Source organism: Lissotriton helveticus, chromosome 11 (genome assembly GCF_964261635.1).
Source record: "Lissotriton helveticus chromosome 11, aLisHel1.1, whole genome shotgun sequence".
NCBI classification, from domain to species: domain Eukaryota; kingdom Metazoa; phylum Chordata; class Amphibia; order Caudata; family Salamandridae; genus Lissotriton; species Lissotriton helveticus.
Genome location: NC_136072.1, coordinates 226,070,701 through 226,093,567, shown reverse-complemented (window position 1 = coordinate 226,093,567; position 22,867 = coordinate 226,070,701). Strand labels below are relative to the sequence as shown.

Here is a 22,867-nt window from a genome sequence, read left to right as displayed (position 1 = left end):
GAACCACACATTAGACAGTAGCCCAAAAGCATCTAAAAACCTACAAAGCCCAAATCCCGGGGATGGCGATGTTACCGGAACAGTCCAGCAGGAGCATAGCTCAAGCGCAACAGACACGCAAGAACTGTCATTATCAAGGAAAGCAAAAAAGAAGCTAAAGAAACAACAGAAAAAAACAAAGCTAAAAGTGAGACAATCCCAGCTACTGAAAATCAATCAACCGCCCCTAAAATGGGGCACAAAAGCAACCCAGCTGTATCCAATATTTACAGACAAAAACTGGGGTAACAGGGTCTCCCCGGTCTCTTTGATAACGGAAGCCCAACTCAAACAAATAACACCATCAAGGAGCTCCAACGCAAAGGGCCAAAAGTCACCAGAGAGGCAAAATCACCTCACAGACATCCATTCAACGGTTGGAAAACATTTACTTTCTACAGAACTGCCATCTCAGATAACTTCGGCAACAAAGAAGCAGCAAGGGATCACCTTAAACCAATTAGACCCAAGCATGCAGATCCAGCCCGCCACTTGGATGAACAATGGCCAAAATGCAAGACCTCAAGGAAGTTCTCCTTCAAGCCAACAAGGAAGCTCAAACAAAGAGCCAACTTCAGCAGTACATACTACAGAAAATGAAGAAAGAGCACAAACGCCGGCTCCATTAGAAGTTGTCTACGAGGTGGTTTTCACACCGAGATTCTCGAGCACGGGAAACCACGACATCCTGAACCGGAGTAACATCCTACGCCTGTTTAAACACCTGGACACCCTAGACAAGACAGGCACAGGGGACATAGAATGGGTAAAATTTGAGAGCATGAAGGGGGACACACATGGTGACTCTTCAGTGGTGGGACTGAAGAACAAAGCAATACAACAAGCTGACGTGAACAACACCACACGATTTGCCGAATGGGGCATTGAAGTTCGGATCTCGCCGAATCCAAAATATCCACATGTTCTGGCCCCTGAAAGAGGGAGAAAGGCCACTTGGTCGGAACTGCACGGGATAAACAGTCCGGGCCCCAAAGACAGAAACCAGACGGGCAAAAGGGATCAATTGGGTATTAGAATTTCCTGTCAAAATAACCAACGGGTTATCTGCACCACATCCCCCTTCCCTGACCAAAAGGGACTCGCAAGAAGGAGTACACAGCATTCCTAACCAAGACAAAAGCCAGCCCGCCAGAGGAGACGCCAAGCCCTGATCAACGTCAAAGCCGCAATTAACCATAATATCATGGAACATAGCAGGATCAGCAAAATCGCTAAAAACAAAAATCTGAAGCAGTTCCTGGAAAGCGGAGACATAATCTGTTTCCAAGAAACGTGGGCCCGGTCCACCACTCCTCTGGCAGGGTACTACGAACATCAAATACCAGCCGAAAAAAGGAACATCTTCGGTCGTCCAGCCGGCGGTTTATCCGTCTTTATAAAACACGAGTGCGCACTCACAGTCACCTCTATCAACTTGAACTTCTCTGGTTTGCAAGCTGTACAGATAAGAGGTTTGAGTCTCAATAAACAGCCAACGAGTCTACTGGTAATAAACTGCTATATCAACCCTGCACAGACTTTAATGAAAGACCAGCTGGAGGCACTGGCACAGAAACTAGAAGATCTGCTAAACAAGCACAAAACATTTCAGGTCATCCTTGCTGGGGACTTCAATCTGAAAAACCTGGACAAAACTGAAGCACCTCCCTGGGGCCTAGGCAGGGCAGCCTCCCTGCATGATCTTCTCAACAATCACAAGCTGATATCTACCAACGAACTAAAGAGATCCTGCTCGACCGGCTGGCAGCCTAAGCCCTCATTCCGGGATGTCTCAAGAATAGACTACATCATGATCAGTGAAGAGCTGGCGGACAGAATGGACGATTTCGAAGTGGAAGACAGGAAGGAAAGCGACCATAGGCCACTAAGAGCAGCATTTCAGCTGGACGTACCGCCAGCCATCGTCTATCAATCCATCGGGAAGTCAAGCGGGGAGGAGAAGCATAGTGCCCTGTGGAGGATCAAGTGGTCAGAAAAGATCAACGGAACACTTCAAATATGGCTGGACCAGGCACAGGAAGGCAGCTTATTGAGCGAGCCCTCACCCATAAAAGGATGGGATAATATAATAGAGGATCTACAATCCAAGCTTGGGAACCCCAAACTCCATAACCCAAGAACAATCGGGCCACACAGACCAGGAAGTACCCTCCCACAGGATATACGCGACCACAAAAGGCAGCTGCGCAAAGCACTTGCAGACAAGAAAAGAGGACGCCCCCAAACAGAGGGAGCATCGATCGCCTCACTGAGGGCTTCCCTCAGGCAGAAGGTCTGGGAACACAAAAAAGCTGACACAGAAAGCAAGTGGCTCAAAGTCTTCTCCCTGCTTAAACAAAAGAACTCAGCACTACTTTGGAGATACATAAATCAGCTGAGCAACCGAGGTCCATCACGAGAAAACGGGGTTGCAGAAAAGGACTGGATACAACACGTGAAGCAGCTATATGTAACGGCCTCCACCGAGGAAGCCCCACCAAGAGATAAGGTGGAGTTTGCAGAGTCGGCGCAACTGAGTGGCACAAAACCAGGAGTTCCAATTCTGTGCCCAGTCATGGCCCCGAAGGGAAATAGATCCCCGGCCGTCGTAGATGATACCCTACCAACGTGGGCAAATGCCCAACAGGTCATCAAAACCATCAAGAGCATGAGGAATGACGGGGCCCCGGGGCCCAACGGGATTCCAGCACCGGTTTTCAAACAGGCACCGGAGTTTTGGGCTAAACTCCTGACTCCGCTCTTCAACTACACCTTCTTGACAGCAACAACTCCTGAGTCCTGGAGGGGCTCCATACTCGTCCCAATCCTCAAAAAAGGAGATCGCCTAAAGCCATCAAACTACAGGCTCATCGCCCTGTTAGATCTGGAAGCCAAGGCTTACGCTCGCCTACTATTGAAAGATCTAGAAAAATGGGTAGAAGAGAGAAACATAATACCTATGCACCAGACAGGCTTTAGGTCTCAGGCATCAACAATGGACAATGTCTTGGCGCTCGTACACATCTCAGCCCAGGCAACACTGAAGAACCACCCCATACTCTTTTGCTGCTTCGTGGACTACTCCACCGCCTTCGACAAAGTAGTCAGAAAACGATTATGGTGGAAACTTGAAAAGTGGGGCATCCCTCCAAATCTTTTGAAGGCAATAAGGTCATTACACGAGGACACCTGGGTGAGGGTCAAAACAAGTGCCCATACAGTCTCCCCCAAAATAAGCATAGAGAACGGGCTAAAACAAAGGTGTGTGCTGGCCCCAACCCTCTTCAACCTTTATACGGCGGACCTGGGAGAGGCACTAAAAGGTGCCAGCCTAATAGCCCCAAGATTAGGAAGCGTGAAGCTTCCCGTTCTACAGTACGCCGATGATACAGTCATACTGGACCATACGAAGGTGGGACTACAAAGAGCATTAAATGCTCTAAATAGCTTTAACATCGTAAACAACTTGATAGTTAACCAAGGGAAAACCAAGGTCATCATCTTTGGGTCCTACCAACGGAAAAAGAAAGCACAGTGGCAACTGGGATATGATTTAATTAACTCGGTGGCTTCATACAACTACTTAGGGGTCTGGTTCACGGAACGGGCCAAGGCGAATATACATATAAACCAGCAGAGCTCTAAAGCCAACAAGGTCACCCACGCATTAAGACAACTTAGCCAGAACCTGACTAGCCCTTCCGCCAGCCCCATCCTGATAGCGCTTAGAGCAAAACTCCTTCCAGCAATCAACTATGGCCACTTAGCCTTCCCCGGGAAACTGGATTCTCTTCTCAATCTAGCCCAGGCTAAGGCATATAAATCGGTGCTACAAATACCAAAGTCGGCAAGAAAAACTAGGCTAAGACTTGAGCTTGGAGTTGCAAGACCAGACCTGATATGTCAGGGGGAGATTATAAAGCTATATTTAAGAATATTAAGGGCTCCGGCCAACTCTTTAAAAAATCATTTGAGATCTATCTTCGAGTGGCCAGGCTCGGAATGACACACAAGGCTGGGAAAGGCAATACGTGTCTTGAAGATCGAGGAAGAATGTATGCCGCGGCAGGACATCCCCCTGAGCGCATGGAAGAAAGCCATCAAGTGCGCGAAATTTCCTTCGACCTTGACTACAAATCTCTTCGCCGAAGCCCGCACTTGGTCTCACTAAATGATTCATACAGGGCAGGAACAGCGCAACCCTACTTAAGTGAGTCCCTCACAACTCAGACCAGAAGTAAAATTTTATATATGAGGCTGACCATGCTGGGGATAGCTGATTTCAATCCAGTTTGGGCTCGAAAAGGGGATTCCACAACTTGCAGATTGTGCAGTTACAAGAAGGAATCCTGGCTGCACCTTCTTTGTTGCTGCCCAACCCTCAACAATGATCGCCGGCGACTACTGCGCCCAATTTGCCTCAGCAAGAATATAAAGTCTTGCAGCGAAGCATCTGTATTATGTCTGTCTAATACCAGCACAATGATCTTGGCAAGACTGGCGAAATTCATCCACCAAATTAGGCTGGCCTTAAAAGCTGTGGGCCACAGCGGACGGGATCCATTCACGCAGCACCATTGACCATGTCCCATTTGCATGCCCCCTTCCAAGAATGCAACGCACCTAGTAAGATAGTTAATGCACCACTGAGAGTAGCTTTTGCGCTCACCTGCAACAGACCTACTCCAGGGCATAAGTCGGGGAATAGACAATCATGCGGGACTCAGTCATTTGAACAAAATATTTCAAGCAAGCAAATGATGTAACCAATCACAGTCCTAATTTTAGCATTAGCTTTTAACTTTAGCTTTTTAAGTATCTATTCTTTTTATATACAAGAAATTGCTTCATTGTTGATTTTACTGTAATGATTTTAATTAATTATACAGTCAATAAATAAATTGTCAAATTGTCAAAACTGGTCATACGCAAATTGTAATCACTAAAATGTGAGCAAACTGAAGACAAGACTGGGATACTAGTCAACCTGAATAAATATAACAATCTTCAATAGAAAAACATTGAGAACTACAACTACCACAATGCAAAGGGCCACCTGATGAGAGAACAGGAAATGACATAATGTGAATTTGAACATTTCAAGTGAGACTTGCTGATGGGCCAGTTAATCGTGAACAAGGTGTCAGTGAACATCGAAACACGTCGATCAAAACACGCTTTAAGCCCTTTTCTAATGAAGATAAAAAATAAATTAAAAAAGTGTAAAATCTTAATTCGGGACTGCGGCCCGCTTTTCTTTCCCTGGAAAGATTGTTGTGCAAATACAGAGCGGCGTGGTTTGGCCGCAGGAGATCGCACCCACATCGAGCGCTGTGAGAGCCGGGAAGAGTGAACCAAATTGGCAGAAAATATATATATATATGATTTATTTTATAAAACTGGATAATGCATTACTGAGTGGAACGTATGTGAGAAACAACGGAGATAAACAATATATCAGTCATAAAAGTACTTATTTCCAAGTCAATGTGCTTCCTCTGAGATTAGACTCTTTCTGAGGGGATGGTAAAAAAATCTGATTCTGAGTTCTATGTGGCCACTTAGCTGTGGCCACAGAAGGAGCAAAAGGAGAACACCATTTAAAACTATCAAACTCACAACATACATGCAGTAATGTGTCACATAAAGGCATTGCACACTTGTGTTTAACCTTGTTTTTTTCTACATGGTCTGCATTTTGCTGGCACTCATGAATTCCACAGAAATACAACAATATGATATTTTCCACTGACCTGAATTCTCCTGGACTGTGCACATCTGTTTTGATGGAATTCACAGCATACTCCGGCCTGTATGTTCCACACCATATCTAGAGTATGAAGAGTGAGTCATTACAGGGGCAATGGACTTTACTAAACAGTGTGTTCCCAACAAGCCTTCTGCTATTGTTATGACTTGTTCTGTAAACTCCGAGAAATTCTGACAATCATCGAAATCCCTCCTACCATATCACATAATAAAAATGTGTGAATGAACCAAATGTAAAACCCTTTGTAACTCAGTTAAAATGCGTACCGCATCATGTACAGGCACAAATAAATATTAGTAATGTTTTAAATCAGAAGGTGTTTCAAGTGAAAATGTATGGAATAACCATATTATAAATTAATGTAAACTAGATCTTGATTTTATATGGCATATCTACGCCATTGCAAAATGATTATGCACATGAATTTTGTGAGCTTCCATCATTTTTCACTATGCGCATTTTACCACCTTTGGCCAGGTTATACAGCCATGAAATTTCAAAACATTTTTGCACTTGGGAGACTGCTTAAAGGAGAATACTTCTTGTGGCAGCCATTTTTGCATTCAACGTCTTTCTGGTTGGCATCTCGGAATCCGAAGACTTAGAAACACATAATTTACCCTTGAGTCCAATTTCCATGCAAGATAAGTGAATTTCGCAGCATTTGATATAATTTTATATCGTTGCACAGAAAAGGACGCATTTTAATGCACGTTTCCTCTTTTATCCTATTGGGTATCTTTGGGGTGCAATGTATGAATGCGGTGCTAATTGTACTCAACAGTTAAACATTTGACATGTTTTTATTAAGAGACAGATTGTCAATTTCAGAATGCCAGTCAGCACCTGACATAGAACAATTAGCTTTCCCCACTCATTGATTCAGATCTCAGCACATCCTATGCTGAAGGAAGCAGACGTTCATTGCTGAAGTGATGAAAACTACAGAGGAATGCTGAGATATTTATGCCCCTGCTGGTACCATTACTGATCATGTCCACTAAATTTAGGGGAAGACGATCAATGTTTTTTTTTAAATAGTACTCATTTAAGCTTTAGATGGGTTTAAATACCCCAAAGGTGTGGATAGTTTTACAAATAGTGTTATTTTTTCTCTGACCAGTCCTGAATTTCACCTAACATGAAATTCATACATTTTGTATATTTTGCGAGTTTAATAAAAATGTTGCATTCCCAATGCTAAAGAAACATCGGATGGATTTTGAAAGGACGTGGTGCATTCCATGCCTTTGCAGACAGCGAAATGTTCACTCCATGACATGCTTCCACCAGTGCTCAATGACCTGCACCGTGGTACAACCTACGTCTGAAAAACGTTTGTGAGGATTAAGTATCTTTCTAAAGTCAAAGAATGAGTAAAGGTTGAGTTTTTACATTAGAAAACACGATTGTGTTCGTAGGGGGATTTCTTACCTTCTCTGCCACTCTCCCTCTTACCCCTGCATTTATCTCCCATATTCTCAACATAGTCTGCTGCCCTCGTCTGCCCATCGATGCCCGCCACTGTCTGAGGTTCATTGCTATTGACCTTTCTAATGTCGGTTGCCAGTAATGGTAGAACCAACATTGCGGGAGGCCATTTGTATTTTCTTTCCAAGATGGCCACCAAATTGTTTGATGAAACATGACATGATGTAACATGGAACAATGCCACATGGCAGCCATCTTGAAGGTACAAAAAATGCGGTATGAAAGTTATTGACGCGTCATTACTAATGACACATTATGGCATGCAATGCTGTAGCTAGCTTACATGTGTACAAAATACACTCACAATGTGACTAGCCACTCATTGACTTTTGTTCTGGTTTTAAGGACAGTCAATTTGGCGAAATTGGCAGATTACAAAAAAGTTCCTAGAAATATCTAAAAGGAAAAGAATAGATATGGGTATAGTGAAAACCATTCGTGTCAGCCAATAAAATTGGCAGATTACAAAAAAGTTCCCAGAAATATCTAAAAGGAAAAGAATAGATATGGGTATAGTGAAAACCATTCGTGTCAGACAATAAAATTAGGCATTGATAAATAATCTAGCCCCTAAACGATGCCACAGAAATGTTAAGAACAAATGATGAGATATCTCAAAAACATATGATGGGAATAGTGAGCACAAATATATATGAATCAGAACATTTACATATGTCAGGCGTTTTGCCATAGACGCAGCAGTGAGCATATTCCATGTGAGATTGCTTTTTGAGCAAGTGATCATGAAAGATGATAGCCAGGAAAGGAGGGAAAAAGTCAAGAATAATGGAAGAATGACCATCTACACTACTAGGGTTGGAGATAAAAAAGACACCTTTAATTGAAATGATGGGTACTAAACCAGGAACACAGCTTAAAATATCTTCAGACAGATAGAGTTCATGAAAGATGATATAAAGCACACAGCAAGGACTTTTGTAAACTGGAGTAAGGAAGGAACATTTCCTCCTGGTCCATATGGCCTGGCACACTTTTAAGCTCTAGGTTCTATGACACTGTAAAGAAGTCAATTATATCTGCCTACAATTATATCACATCAAGCGGGAATAATTGGCATCTCACTTTCTCATCTGGGTCACTTACTGTGCACGTGTTCCCTAGTTCATGTAGCCTTGCAAGGAACCTGACTATGGAATAATTGAGTTCTTACTGCGAACAGTAGAAAGTAAAGCTCACAGAATTGCTGATGACTTGCAGGGCCAAGTATGAATTTCGAGGGACTATATGGTAAAAGTCACATGGATCCTTTTTCTAGTTTGAGGAATATTTAGTGAAGTTCATTCATTTCATTGCACCATCATATTATTTCAACACCAATTGGAAGTTATTCAAGTGCACCATAAAGAGCTTCCTTTTAAGAGTGTTTGAGGTCAAAAGATATAAGGGATAAGGCAGTGCTTAACTAAAAAGTAAGTGCAGGTCCCTTGTCAGGAGGCCACTCCAACTTGCATCAACCAGTTCCCTTGATAGCATCGCCAATGACACAGCCATCACAACTACTTACCATCACACCCTACAAGTGTGAAAATTCAGACTATTCCAGGCCTCCAACATTATAAGAATGGCTTGGGCAGTAGGTATTAGTAATTTTTAATGTATATTGAAATAACTGTTTTTGTGATCATCTCTAAATTAGACAGAGAGCAGCACCATGTGGCAGACTGTCATAACTGCCAGTGTTGACAACTAAGTGGTGTGCCGTGCACCGGAAACCACTGGCTCAAATTAAGCACTGAGGCAAACTGCCTACCATCACATACATGTCCACAAGTAAACAGTCAAAATATTGAATTTTTAATATTGACCTACACTAATCTCGAGTTTTTCATATTGTAGGGATAGAATATTGAAGTCAAGAATATCGTTGACCAGAATATCGCCTGCTAGGTAAGTAATATTGATTTTTTGTAATATCGAGGTAAGTAATATCGAAGTAAATAATATCGTTAGCAAAAATATAATTGTAAATAATATCAATATTTTTTTAGTGTTATGTATTTTAGTATGTATTTTATATGTATGTTTAAATTTTTTTTAATGTTTTTATTATTTTGAAATATATGTATTTAATGTTTAGAACATATCAAAAAAGGTTTAAATACATTTTGTGTTTTAGTATCAGAGCAGGTTGTGGGTTTATATGGGAATATCATGGGAAGTAATTTAATTAGAATTAATTAATTAATATGTTTTGATTTATTGTTATTGATTGTTAATTTGTTGTTAAATAATTATTAATTAGTAATTATTTTGTATGAATTGGTTAATTTGTAATTAAAATAATTATAATTAATTTATATTAATTGTTATTTATTTATTTTTGTTAAGTAGTTATTGTAAATTAATTATTAATTGGTAATAATTTTTTTATCAATTGATTAATTGATAATTCAATTATGTTATTTTTAATGTGTAGTGGTTGTGGGTTTATAGGGGAATAGGGTGGGAAGTGATTTAAATATAATTAATTATTATGTTTTTAATGTTATTGATTATTAATTAATTGGTCATTAATTATTAATTGGTCATTATTTTTTATTAATTGGTTAATTTTAAATTATATTAATAATACTTCATTATTAATTTATATTTATTGGTAATACATTTATGGTTAATTGATTATTAATTTGTAATGAATTTATATTGCTTCATTAATTGATAATTACATTAATTGTGTTATTTTGTATGTGTAGCACATTGTGTGTTTATACGGGAATAGGGTGGAAAGTAATTTATTGTTATTTAAGTAAATACTAATTTAATTTAATAGTATTTATTAATTTTTTTGTTAAATTATTATTATTATGTAATTTATTTTATAAAAAATATTTAACTGATAAGTATGCTAATTTAAGCCCTAGGCTATCCTACATTTTCCACACTGTTACACTCACTGGAGTGGAAATCATAATTTTTACCCCTCCGCTATCCAACACATTCCCTGCTGTTGCACTCACTGGAGTGGGAATAGTAATTTTTATCCCTCCGCAATTTAACACTTTCCTTACTGTTGCCCTCACTGGAGTGCGAATAGTAATCTTTACCCCTCCCCTCCGCTATCCAACACTTTCCCTACTGTTGCACTCACTGGAGTGGAAATAGTAATTTTAACCCCAACGCTGTCCAACACTTTCCCTATTGTTGCACTCACTGGAGTGGTAATAGTAATTTTAACCCCTACACTGTCCAACACTTTCCCTACTGTTGCACTGGAGTTCGAATAGTAATTTAATTTCCTCTGCTATATAATATTTTTTAAATTATTTTAGCTAATGTAGTGTATAATTCATTTAAAAAGATTAAAAATATATTCTTTTAATTTGTTACATATATTTATTACATTTTTATTTATATTATTGTTTTGTGTGTATAGATATAAAAAAATAAACAATGTATAAGTTATTAAAATAAATATTAAAAATGATTAATAATTAAGTATATATATTATGTGTATATGTTTAATGTCTTTTTTAATTATATATATTACTTATAATTTGTAAGCATTTCAAAATATTTTTAACTATGTTTATTTTAGTTATATGTATTATTTACTTTATTTTACATTATTTTGTTAACTTAAATAAAAAACAATATTTTTAACGATATTTTTTACATCAATATTTTTTTTTCAATATTTTTGTATTTACCATAATGTTGATAGGATGTCGATATTCTTGTCTTCGATATTTTTGCTGCGATATTTTTGTAGGTTGATATTGTGACCTTCGATATTTTGTCAGTGGATCATGTACACAATCTTAACAGCGGATTCCTAGCTCTGCACCTCACGCTACTTCCATCAAATCCTCTTCCTGCGCAATACTCCCCAGCGCCAGCTATTGCATGGCGCCTCTGTGCTCTAGATCTAAATAGATTACTACAAGTGGGGGTGCGCCAGGAAATTAACTCCGGTAGACTGTAAGTAGTGTCAAAAAATCCTTTATTTCAAATATTATTTCATATGGGTGAGCAACGCTCAGCCAACACGTTTTATTCCCTCAAAGGGAACTTCATCATGGCTTATAGGGTCATCAAATGATATCCAAAAGTGAACTGACCCATTAGGAATTTTCCATTTAGAAATGTTAGAATGTTCTCCAGTGTATTGGGCTGGAAGCCCTTGGAGTTATTACAGGCAAAATAAAGCCTGCATGTTGCGAACCGTCAAGACGTCCGTCAGACTCCAACGTTGAAATAAAGGATTTTTTTACACTACTTACAGTCTACTGGACTTCATTGCCAGTCGCACCCCCACTTGTAGTTGCCTACCATTACATCATCATGGTAGGTATATTGTTTCTATTTTTACTTTCACATGTTTGACATTTGCATAATTTATGAAGAATAAATTGCAGAAATACAAATCTTATGCAATTTTCACCATTTTATACAAGACTGAATTGAGGAGTTTCCAGTATCATTGATTAAAAGTGATTAAATAGCCAACTAACTCACCCCTATAATTCAAAAATATGTTGAACACTATACCACATCTTTAAAAACTTGAAGAAATGTATATGGTTTTAAGTGTACATAGGCCTAACATTTAACACAGAATTAAGTTACAGTTATATAGCCTCTAATAATTATGTGAACACCAGAAAGAAATGTAGCCGTTGCTTTTTGCTTGAACCCCATAGGTCCCGCTACACAGAATTCCACTCCAAACAGAACTCATTCTTATCGGTTTAGAAGTTATACCATAATGTATAGTTCTGTACCTGTGCAAAATTCAGGAAGAATAACTGGTAGTGGTCCAGATCAATGCCAGGAAGTAGTTTTTCATTTCCATTATTCCGGACATAGTTCTGGTAAGCCTGGATTATATAAAGAAGACATTATCATTTAAAATGTAAGCTACAGATATTTTTCGAAAATGAACTTCAACAGTACAGAGACATGGATTGTTACCCATGCTTAGAGGCAGAATCTGTTACGTTAAACCTATTTTCAGGCCATACATATTAGATCACTATTGCCTTATGTATAAGGTAACCATTATAACAGGCTACTAAAAACAATGGTGCAGACTCAAAGGTAAACCCCAGTGGTGTCTTAAATTGCCATATAACATATCTGATGAGATCTAAAGGAAAGAATACACTGAGATGTTCCTGCTGGAGTGGTGGGCGGCAAGCAATCTGGGTCAACCTGGTCCTCATTCATTTTTATAATGTTTAACGTGTGCATGATAGGGTGAATTGTTTTCTACTAGTTGACACTTTGGAGCACAGGATAGGAACAGCTCACCAGTGCTGGTGACTTTGTATGGGCAGTTCTTGAAAAATCATATCTCACTGTAAAGTCTAACCTATTCTCAGTGTTGTAATGATAACTCGCAGATAGATTAAAGCAAGCTTTTCCCCAATTTGACAAACTGTCTATAGCACGGACATTAACCCAACAGTTGGTAGAGTGGTTTCTACAAAAACCATATGTAAATGAAAGGCACCTATGGTAATAGAACTAGTGAAGTGAACAGCAATTTATTTAAAAGCAAAGACTCCTGATGCGTTTCGGAGAAGCATCACCTTGGTAATAGGTCAGAGGTGGTAGTACAACCAATTGTTTTTAAGCAGCAAGAATGGACCGGGCTAAATAAGTCACATTGTGCTTCAATAGCACTATTAGCATGTGTGCCTTTACTTTATATGAAGTAGATAAGTTGCTTGGAATGATATATCCCCACCCTCTCCCTGAGTTGTTTTCGGCCCTGAGGACTCCATTCCCTGAGCCCAATTCTTTTTTTTAGGGAGGGGGCATGCAGCCTCCCTGTGCTGTATTTGGAAGTGGGGACCTCATCCCCCGGGACAGATGCCTTTAATAAGGGGAGAGTGGACGCAGGGACCACTTCCCTGCTGTCCCAAATTAAATGCTTGGGGGTGGAGGCACATGGCCCACCTACCTGAGCTGTATTCGGCTCCGGGGATCCCCACCTCGTGGGGTCAAAAGTATTTTCTTACGGGGAATGGTGCACACAGCACCCTCACTGATACTTCAATGGCCCGGGAACCCCACCCTCTGTGGCCCGCTCACTTGCTGTGTACCAGGGAGTCCATTCCTAGGACACAGTGGTCTTTTTGGCCACACCGTCAGGGGTAGGGAAACATGTGTTTGCTCCAATCTGACCGGACCATTTCCAAATCTCCCACCAAATGGGAGCAAACAGAAAATCTGCTCCCAACAGGTGGAGCTCCAATACCATCGTGTCCATGGTGGGTGTCCTGGGTGATCACTGGAGCACTCACCTATTATAAACACAGGCAACATGTATCTCCTCCATTTTAAAATAAATATAGCCCTGTGGGTCCCCGGGGCCTAATAAGGCTTGGACTGGGGGTCCACACAGGTCCCTCTCCTTTTAAATAAGGCATAGCCCCGGGGATGGGGTCTGTTGGTCACATAAAGGCTTGGGAAGGGGGGTTGCCTGGACCCTCCCCTATTTTATTAAATTTGGTCCTGAGGGAATGGGGTTTCCAGTGCCCAAAAATGCTTGTTTCGGGGGCTCCATGCTCCCTCCCCTTTTTAATTGCCTTTGCCCCCCGGGATAGGGTTTCCAGACCGGATGAGGCTGTGGAGTGCAGCCATGCAGTCCAAACTCCCGTTTTGAACAAAAAAGGCCTGGGGATGGGATCCCCTGGGGCTTACGAATGCTCAGGAAGGGAGTAAACACTGCCCTCTCTCCTTTGACATTGTTTGGCCCCAGGCGATGGGATCCACAGGGCCTAATAAGGCTTGAGGAGGGGGCTGCACAACTCCTTTCCCTTTTTTATTATAATTGTGTCCCGGGGACCAAATTAGGCTCGAAGAGGGAGGCTACACGCTTCTTCCCATTAGATTATGGCCTCAGGAGATGGGGTCCAGTGGTCCAAGAAGACTTGGGGAGGGACGGTGTTCAGTACCCCCCCATTTTGTATTTTATTTGGCCCTGGGGATGCAGTTCCCGGGGCCTATTAAGTCTCAGGGAGAGGTTGAACGCACTCCTCCCCTCTTTAATAGTATTTGGCACCAGGGATGGGATCTCCAATACCAATTAAGGGTTGTGGAGGGGGCTGTATGCACTCTCCCCTTAATATATATGTTTTGGACTCAGGGAATGGGGATCTCAGGTCTCGAAGGCCAACCCTTCGCTGAGCACACCAAAGGCTGTGCATGGTGTAGTATTGACAGTCTGTGAGGAGCTGGAAGCAGGGCCTGGCTGCAACACAGGCCCTGTGACTAACCCCATGGCATGCACGAGGAAAGGCCGCATGTGGTGTGGGGTTGGCTGCCTCCAGGGGACTGACTGTATGGAGCTGGACACAGATATGCAAGCCAGGCCCTTTGGACAACCCTATACTGCATGCAATGAAAGGTTGGGCACAGCATGACGTTGGCTGACAGCGGAGGGTTTGGCTGCCTGTGGGGTTTTGCTGTGGCAGGCACTGTGGACAATCCCCTGCTATACACTCTGGCTTTAGGTATGATAAAACACTAGAAATGTAAAGAAAAAAACAAAGGTTAGAGTAACCTTATAGTTATGTGTGATAAAAATATTTGTTTTTGTTAAAAAAACTTCTACATTCACTGATAAAACAAAGGTTAAAGCATTGTTATAGTTAGGTGGATATGTCAGTGACAACATTAATGTTTTGAACTACAAAATCCACTGAAATTTACCAGTTATAGTTAGCATAGCTAACTGTAGCTTGCCCACCTGTCATGCTCTACTTATTGTCTCACATATTAGATCACTCATGTCATGTTCTATGACAACATTTATGACATCACTCATGTCATCTCAATCATGTGTTCTATGACATCATTTATGACATCACTCATGTCATCTCAAATTACATCACAGATGACATTACTGATTTTTGTGTTATTCACCTATGCTCCTCTCTGTGACTGCATCATATAGAGTCAATGAGAGAGGAGAGAAATAATCTGTTTTGAATTTGTCATTGTATCAGTAGAAAAGTCCATAGCAGAGATGGAGGATAATTCTTTTAAGGGAATAGTAAGGTAATACTCTCATGTGTATCTAGTAACATTGGTCATGAGAATGATTGTCAAGTTGTCAGCAAATGTGTGGAACCTACTAAGCAATCATAAGAAGATTACGAGAGAGAAACCTATTGTTAGTTAGAACATGAGGGTGTAGTGGGTTCGGCTGTGACAAATGTTTTTGCAGTCCTATATTACAGAGGGATCCTGCTTTATCTCAAGGGGTATTATGTTCCATAACATTCTTACAAGATGCAAAACGTTGCCTTAGACCAAATGTAAAGACACATATGGGCATAGAACGGACTCTGGGGGTACCTTACTGGGGATTGAGAAGTAACTGAACCCGTTTTCCGTCTTTCTAAAAGAAAATCCTGCAATCCCTAAGCATGCAGGAATGTTATCATTTTAAATTGATGTGTGTAACTGTAGATATTCAATGAGAATTTGAAAGTAGTTTTGTCTTGCACTTTAATGATTAGTGTGGGAAACGTAACATTTTCTGATTAAATCCATTTAAGAGACAAATATAAAAGCTGCATAGTCTGCAGATTGTATTTCAAAGTCTTACAGCAAGAAAATGTGTGCCCATTGACAATTAAGTTCCCAGCATAGTATTGGGCACAGAGCTCTCCGTGAACGCAACATTGAAATATAGCTTTCAAATCTCACACTCCGAGCTAAAATGAACAGATTTGGCAGTTGATTCCTTGGCTTGTGTTTCAACAGCTGCAGCTGAAGGCTAGTTGTGCCTGTGTATGCACAGGGAGAAATTTCTCAGGCAAGTAAGTACTTGGTGCAGTGTGCAACTTCCCTGGGTAATGAGCTGATCAGTTAAGGAAAATAGGTTACAAGAGACAATTATAACCCATGCACAATTTACTGGAAATCTTTTCTTATTGTAGAAAGCAAGACACGTGGTATTGTTCAATAATGTGCTTCATACATTCATCCTCTACTTGCATAAAGAGGTTTCTTACAAGATGGGTGATTTCATCACTATCATGATTCTGGATTTTCTGAATATTTCCCAATCCTTTTTTCATTTCGGGGATATATACGAATTACATTATTTTTCTACTTCATCTAAACTATAGTATGGTGCTCCGGCTGCTCGTCAGTAAAGGTAAATTTCAGGACACTACATACCATACCAAAGTCTTTGATTTGGCAGAACACTGTTAGCTGGAGTGCGCCCATGTTTTTTATATGCTGAAGCTCTTCTTCTTAGTGATCCTTCTGATGGTAGTCCCCTGAATAATTTCTTTTTCAACAATTACATTTCTTCAGATCTTCAGCCTTTAATTTTCCTTCAGGTTTGCCCAGTTTACATCCCTCAGCCCGATGATATTTTTTCTCATTATGCAATTTAAGAGTATTGCTTTGACTTTGATGCATATTGATATTTACAGATTGCTGGTCAATCGTCTCTGCTTGTGCTTCATACTCCTCATCTTTAATCTTCATCTTTTCATTGATGATCCCAAACTGGCACTCTCTATCCTTTTCCTTTAGGAAAGTTTAACTTATTCCTTCTTTGCTTTGAATCATGCCATCTAAGCAATATGAACCCTTTATCATCATTGAGTCTTTAATGGTTCCTTTACTGGTCTATTCCATCTCTGTCATATTAGTGTGATATTGTTTAGATGGTACAGATGCCTCAGTTGTTCATTTAAACTTCGGTAGCCTGGTCAAGCATGCAGAATTACAAGTAGGTAGGAGTATTCTCTGACTCGAGAAGATATCTAGATTTTGTGCACTCTCAACCGAGAATTATGGTGCTTGCTGAACCTGATCCATACAAGGAGGCAGGGACTGGTCTTAATACACTTAAGACATAAGGAAGTCGAAGGCAAATATGGCACTGTTAGACCTGGCTTGTCCAGCGGGCTTATCCCCAGACTTTTTGCTTTTTGCCCTTCTGTTTCTGACTTGTTTTTATTGGTTTTAGGACTCTGGGTACTTTACCACTGCTATTCAATGCTACAGTGCACATGTTCTCCCTGTAAATTGTGTTTATGAATTGGTAATTCCATGATTGGCATATTTGATTTACTGGTATGTCCCTAGTAAAGTGAACTGAGAGTGCCAGGGCCTGTATATCAAATGCTACTAGTGAGCCTGCAGCACTGATTGTGCCACCCACAGAAGTAGCCCTGTAAAGGTATCTCAGACCTGCCACTGCTGTGTCTGTGTGCAGTCTAGTGCTGCCATGTCGACCTGGCAAGTGCACCCACTTGCCAGGCCCTAACATCCCCTTTTATTACATGTGAGTCACCTCTAAGCGAGGCCCAAGGTAGCCTTATGGGCAGGGTGCAGTGTATGTGAAAGGCGGCGCATCCTTAGTCTCACCGATGCCATCTTGACATCATCATCCAGCTGCACGCACCGCGTCCCGTGGGCACCGCATTCTGCACCGCCTACTTCACCCTGCCTGGACGTCACCGACACCGTCACTGCCCGACCCGAATATCGACCAGCTCCGTCGCCTGCATTGAAATGTGCCAGTACCGCATCGAGCATTTCCTCACTCTGCACAGTAAACCTTGGTCTCGCCAAAACCGTCTGGATGATCGTCACCGAGCCGCTGCCTGGACTGCATCGTTAGGGCACTGCACCCTGCACCGCTTCTATCTTTGCAATGCAACCATGACGGTTGCCCCAAACGACTCAGACCCACTTGTTCGCCGCAACGAGATAGGTACTGTTTTCGAGTCTGTATATGCTTTAGCTAGCCTGCACTGACGCTGTCAACTGGAATCATTAGACTCTGTCATTTTCAGTATCGTGGTAGCCCTGATAGAGCTACCGACTCAGAAGAACCGTGTTGTCTGGATATTTCTACAATTTAAAGGTTTTCTTGCAAACTGCATATTTTTAAGAACTGTATTGTGGAATTTTGTTTATTTTTGGCCTTGTTTTGTTTAGATAAAGAATTGATTATTTTTCTACACTGCTGTGGTGTCCATTTGCAGTGTTTTCACTGTGTTACTGCATGCATGCACAAATATTTTACACACTGCCTCTGAGATAAGCCTGTCTGCTCGTGCCAAGCTATCAAGGGGGTGAGCAGGGTTTTTTTTAGAAGTGTATCCCCCTTACCCTGACTAAGAATTAGGGTCCCTACTTGGACACAGGTGCAAACCATTGCCCACTAGAGACCCCTGTTTCTAACAGGCACTATGACGAAACATGTGTTGGCTGTGTAGAGTGTATTACTTTGGTGGATGTACTGATTAAAGAAACAAGGACTCACTAAATAATTTTTGGAACCAATATACAGACAACATAAATGAAAACATTATGACTCCTTTTTGGACATTAAAGATACCCTTTTACTTTGAGTGCTCAGGACATTTTCTTTTTCGTAGTTTTATTTAGCTCAAACTTGACTCGAAGGTTTCAGAGCACTTTACATGAGCACCAGTTGCGTTACACCAGGACACATTTATTTGTTTGTTAGGCATGGGGAGATTAAGTGATTTGCCCAGAAACACAGGATGTTGAGCGTCATTGCCGAGACTCGAACCCGGTTCCCCAGATTTGAGATCGACCACCCTAGCACTTAGGCTACATCCTCTCCCCACATTCTATGTATCTACGGTTTAACTCCTTTTTGGGTTATATATTTGGGTTGGTGGGCAGATTCAGTTCCCTTTTAAAACATTTTAATGTTTTTACTTTTCAGAAACAGGCCGGACCCTGGAAAGAAAGAATCAGTCGGAAGACGAGCACTAGATAGGATGGGCCTTCCAAAACACATAGATCAAACCGATAATCAGCAGTCAGAAATCTGGCAGTTCACCTGACACTAAATGAGGCAGCGGTGGGTGAGTTGAGCGTGAAACAGCATCTCCAAAACATTCCAGCCATGCTTCACTCCAACAGACTCTACATGAACGCCTGAGTCTGCAACATAACCACAAGATCACATATCCACCTCTCTTTCTCTCCTAGAACTCAGTTATGCAATGAAGACAAAAATATAAATCAGTAGCCTGGGAAATATAAGGGGAAGTAGTGATGACTACTTCTAAAGGGTATTTCAATATAATCATTGTCAAATTAATATCTGTGTTCGATATATAAATAGTCTCAATCAGAAGGTAAATGTCCTCTAAGGTACAGATGAAAACAAATTCTGTTTCGATACTTGAAGGGTATGGCGAAATCCCCATATCTTCTTACTCGTCAACAGACTAGAAGAAAATAAATATGCCATTCCCCCAGCAAAGACTAAGGGCTCATTAGGATGGCGGACGGACTTGCGTCCGTCCGCCACCCTTGAGGAGAAGGGAACGTCCGCAGGGGCTGCGGCGTTCCCTCCGTGCTGATTAGGATGTGACCGCCAGGGTGGCGGTCACATCCTCTATTTTTAACATTGCGGCGGGTGCAGCTTCAAGCTGCACCCGCCGCAATGTTAAAAATGCATGTGTTACATTTACATGCACAAAGCGGCAGGCACCGCACGGTGCCTGCTGCTTTGTGTACGCAAATGCAGGGGTGTACCATAGGTACCCCCCATGTGCACCCCCCACCCCCATTCACCCAGGGGGCCCGCAACGGGCCCCCAAAGTGAATGTCCGTATGCTTTTCCATGGCGGAAAAGCCGCCGTGGAAAAGCATATTTACACCAACATCATAATATGGCGGACGGTGTCTCATGGACACCGCCTGCCATGTTATAGCTTTTCCGCCGCGGTCGGAAGCCGACCGCGGCGGAAAAGCGGCGGACGGAATTCCAGACCCACCAGCCATCCTAATTTGGCGGTGGGTCTTTGGAGTCTCCGCCGCGGTTTTTCCGCATCCTCCAGGCCGGCGGACACTTCCGCCGGCCCGGAGGATGCGGAAAAACCGCCATCCTAATGAGGCCCTTAAGTCATTGAATATCCATGATGAACCATGGCATTCATTCGAATATATAAATGTAATCAACCAACGTGGTCAGCTTTCTGGTTGTCCCACTGTATCACTACTGAAGAAAGAAACAACATTTCAGTGCTACATGTGATGAACTTTTGAACTCCCCTGGTCAATGTATTGACGAAGAATTGCCAACTCAATGAAAAGAGAAACAAACAATATGTTCACAAAAGGGAAAATAAAAAGGAAAATAAAGCCCTGCAATATGCTTAACACACTAGGTCACATACCTTGTATGCTTGTCTAATTCCCCCATTATCTGCAATATTTTCTCCCAGAGTGCTGACTCCACTTAGCTGTAAATAAAAAAATACACATCAACAGATTATAAACAAAGGTCTGCCATAAGCATTTCCTTTGCTGCTCACAATGTTAAGTAGTTGAGGTCAGTACACACCTCCATCTTTTGTGGGCAGAATAAACACATGGGCTTGGTTCACTGCAACAGTTGCTGAAGAACAACAGTGTGCCAAGAGAAACCACTGAAACTAAACTCTGAGTTTTGTAAGATGAAGAAAAGAACATTTTATTGAAAGATGAATAAAAGAATATCAACATACATGCTGCCCTCCTGCTAAATCCCAGGAGTAGTTTCCATACTGATACACCATACACTGCGACAACTCTTTGAACTGTTTTGCAGATTCTGGAGTCCACCAATCCACAAGGTCACCATTCTCATTAAAATTTCTACCTGTAATACAAAAGTGTTTACATATATTTCACAATTGGGTATTAGTCCAGTGAATGTTCTGCAGGCATTTGAGTTCAGGTTCGTAAAGCACATAATTTTAATGAATTATACTGCAATGAACAGGAAATAAAACAAAGATGCAGGAAATAAAGAAGAGAAAATGAAATACTGCATAGTGCTGAATCGGGAAAGCAACAGACTAAACTGGAAGGTGGAGACTCAGGTGAGTAATAGAATAGTGTAAGTTGTGCATGGCACTTAAGAGCATGTTTGCGAATGACCAATTGGAAGGATGCCAACAAGAAATGGGAAGTCTAGAAAGAGTCCAAACAGTGTAAATAATATAATTAAGGAATTCATTTAATTCAAATTCTGAAGTTGATTCGCTATTCTATTCAGACACAGATAACCTTAATTCAAGAGTCCAGGGCCTTGGTATTTGACTGATAATTAAACCTAGCCTCACATGGTCCAGATTGTATTTTCAGAAAAGAGCAGCCATCTATCTTATTTTGGGTATTTCAGTATGTTTTGTGACTAACGTTGGCCCACTGAAGTGCTATGGAGCAACAGGTTAATCAATATTGTGAAAAGTAAGCACGCACAGCTATCAAATTAGGAAGTGGCTGAAGCATGTAATCGTAATGGGTGTACAAAATATGGCACTTCTACTAAATTTAGAGGTTACCGCATTTCAGATTTACTATGAAAAAGACCTCAAAAGATTCCAGAGCCATCACATAACAATACAACTTTCAACGTATATTGAAACATGGAAAAATATATATTTCAAAGGAATATATATTTAAAAAATTAAAATGTGGTTTATAATTATAACTTTGAATCAAAGAATATAACCATCTCATTATTTGTGCACTGGTTCATTTGTCAATGTTGACTTTGAGAAATTTTCTTAGATTTGTGGCTGGTTAATTTGTCAGTGCTGACTTAGAGTAATGTTCTTAGATGGTCTGTTTCAGGAACAATGCCTAATCCTAGAATTGTATTCACAATGGTACTCTTTAAGTATTGAAGGGCATATTTATGAACCCCTGTGTCATTTTCCACTGCCTTTGCCTCACTTTTTGTGACGCAGCAGCGTAAAAAATTTGCCATGATGCGCCCTATTTACAAAGTGATGGATCTAAACAGGTCAGGTATACTGAATACAGGGCGGGCGTTCCCATGAAACAAGTCTCGTAGAAGTGGTGCAGTGAAATCTATGAGATTTGACTGCGTCACTTCAGGGACACTACTGCGTCATTATCTTACGCCTGCCTCATAGCAGTCATACGACTGACGCAGGCCCTTTCACATGGGCCATGTGAAAGGACACATTGCTGGAGTTGCGTCTGTTTTCAGACACACCCCAGCAATGCGTCACTTTTGCTCTGACATATACGGCAGTAATACTGACATATCTGGCATTCCTTGAGACAGGATGCGTCAAACAGTAAATATGATGCATCAATCATGTCGTAAGGAGGATGCAGTGAAAACTACTGTATTGATGTTTTCACGCAGCAATGGAACAGTTTTAAAAAATGAAGCCCTGAGTTCCTTCAGTGAAAATGTTTAGAGGCTTTGCAGAGTAGTGTGCATAGGAAGCACGCTGTGGCTTGAGATGAGGCCAAATCTATCTAGCATTGTATTACTAAATGCATTCTCAAAACCCATATGCAAGAAATTTGGAATTACATTATTTCTTTAAAGGTATGACTGATCTACAAAGGCTTAGAAACCCTGCCCTTCCCATTAAATAAATTAGATATGACTGTGTGCAAACATCGGATGACCTCTCAAGAGCCCTCAGGTAGAACAAACGTGAAAGTAAATAAAGGTACTGGGGATTGCAGCCACATCCCTTACATGTGCACCCTCACAGTTCCTTTGTACACAGCCACATAAAATATACCACACATCATTCCATTGCCACC

General features: G+C 41.1%; 1 protein-coding gene across 7 annotated transcripts in view; it reads right to left on the bottom strand.

Annotated features, from left to right (window-relative positions):
• The window catches only part of MME (membrane metalloendopeptidase), a 493,355-nt gene that overhangs the window by 49,718 nt on the left and 420,770 nt on the right, over positions 1 to 22,867 (bottom strand). For all 7 annotated transcript variants that reach the window (XM_078667833.1, XM_078667832.1, XM_078667829.1 and 4 more), the window contains 4 exons: positions 20,797 to 20,930; positions 20,467 to 20,532; positions 12,043 to 12,138; positions 5,793 to 5,869 (listed from right to left, as the gene is read on the bottom strand). In XM_078667833.1, the coding sequence (XP_078523959.1) occupies positions 5,793 to 5,869; positions 12,043 to 12,138; positions 20,467 to 20,532; positions 20,797 to 20,930 (373 nt within the window). The remainder of the gene's footprint in view (positions 1 to 5,792; positions 5,870 to 12,042; positions 12,139 to 20,466; positions 20,533 to 20,796; positions 20,931 to 22,867) is intronic.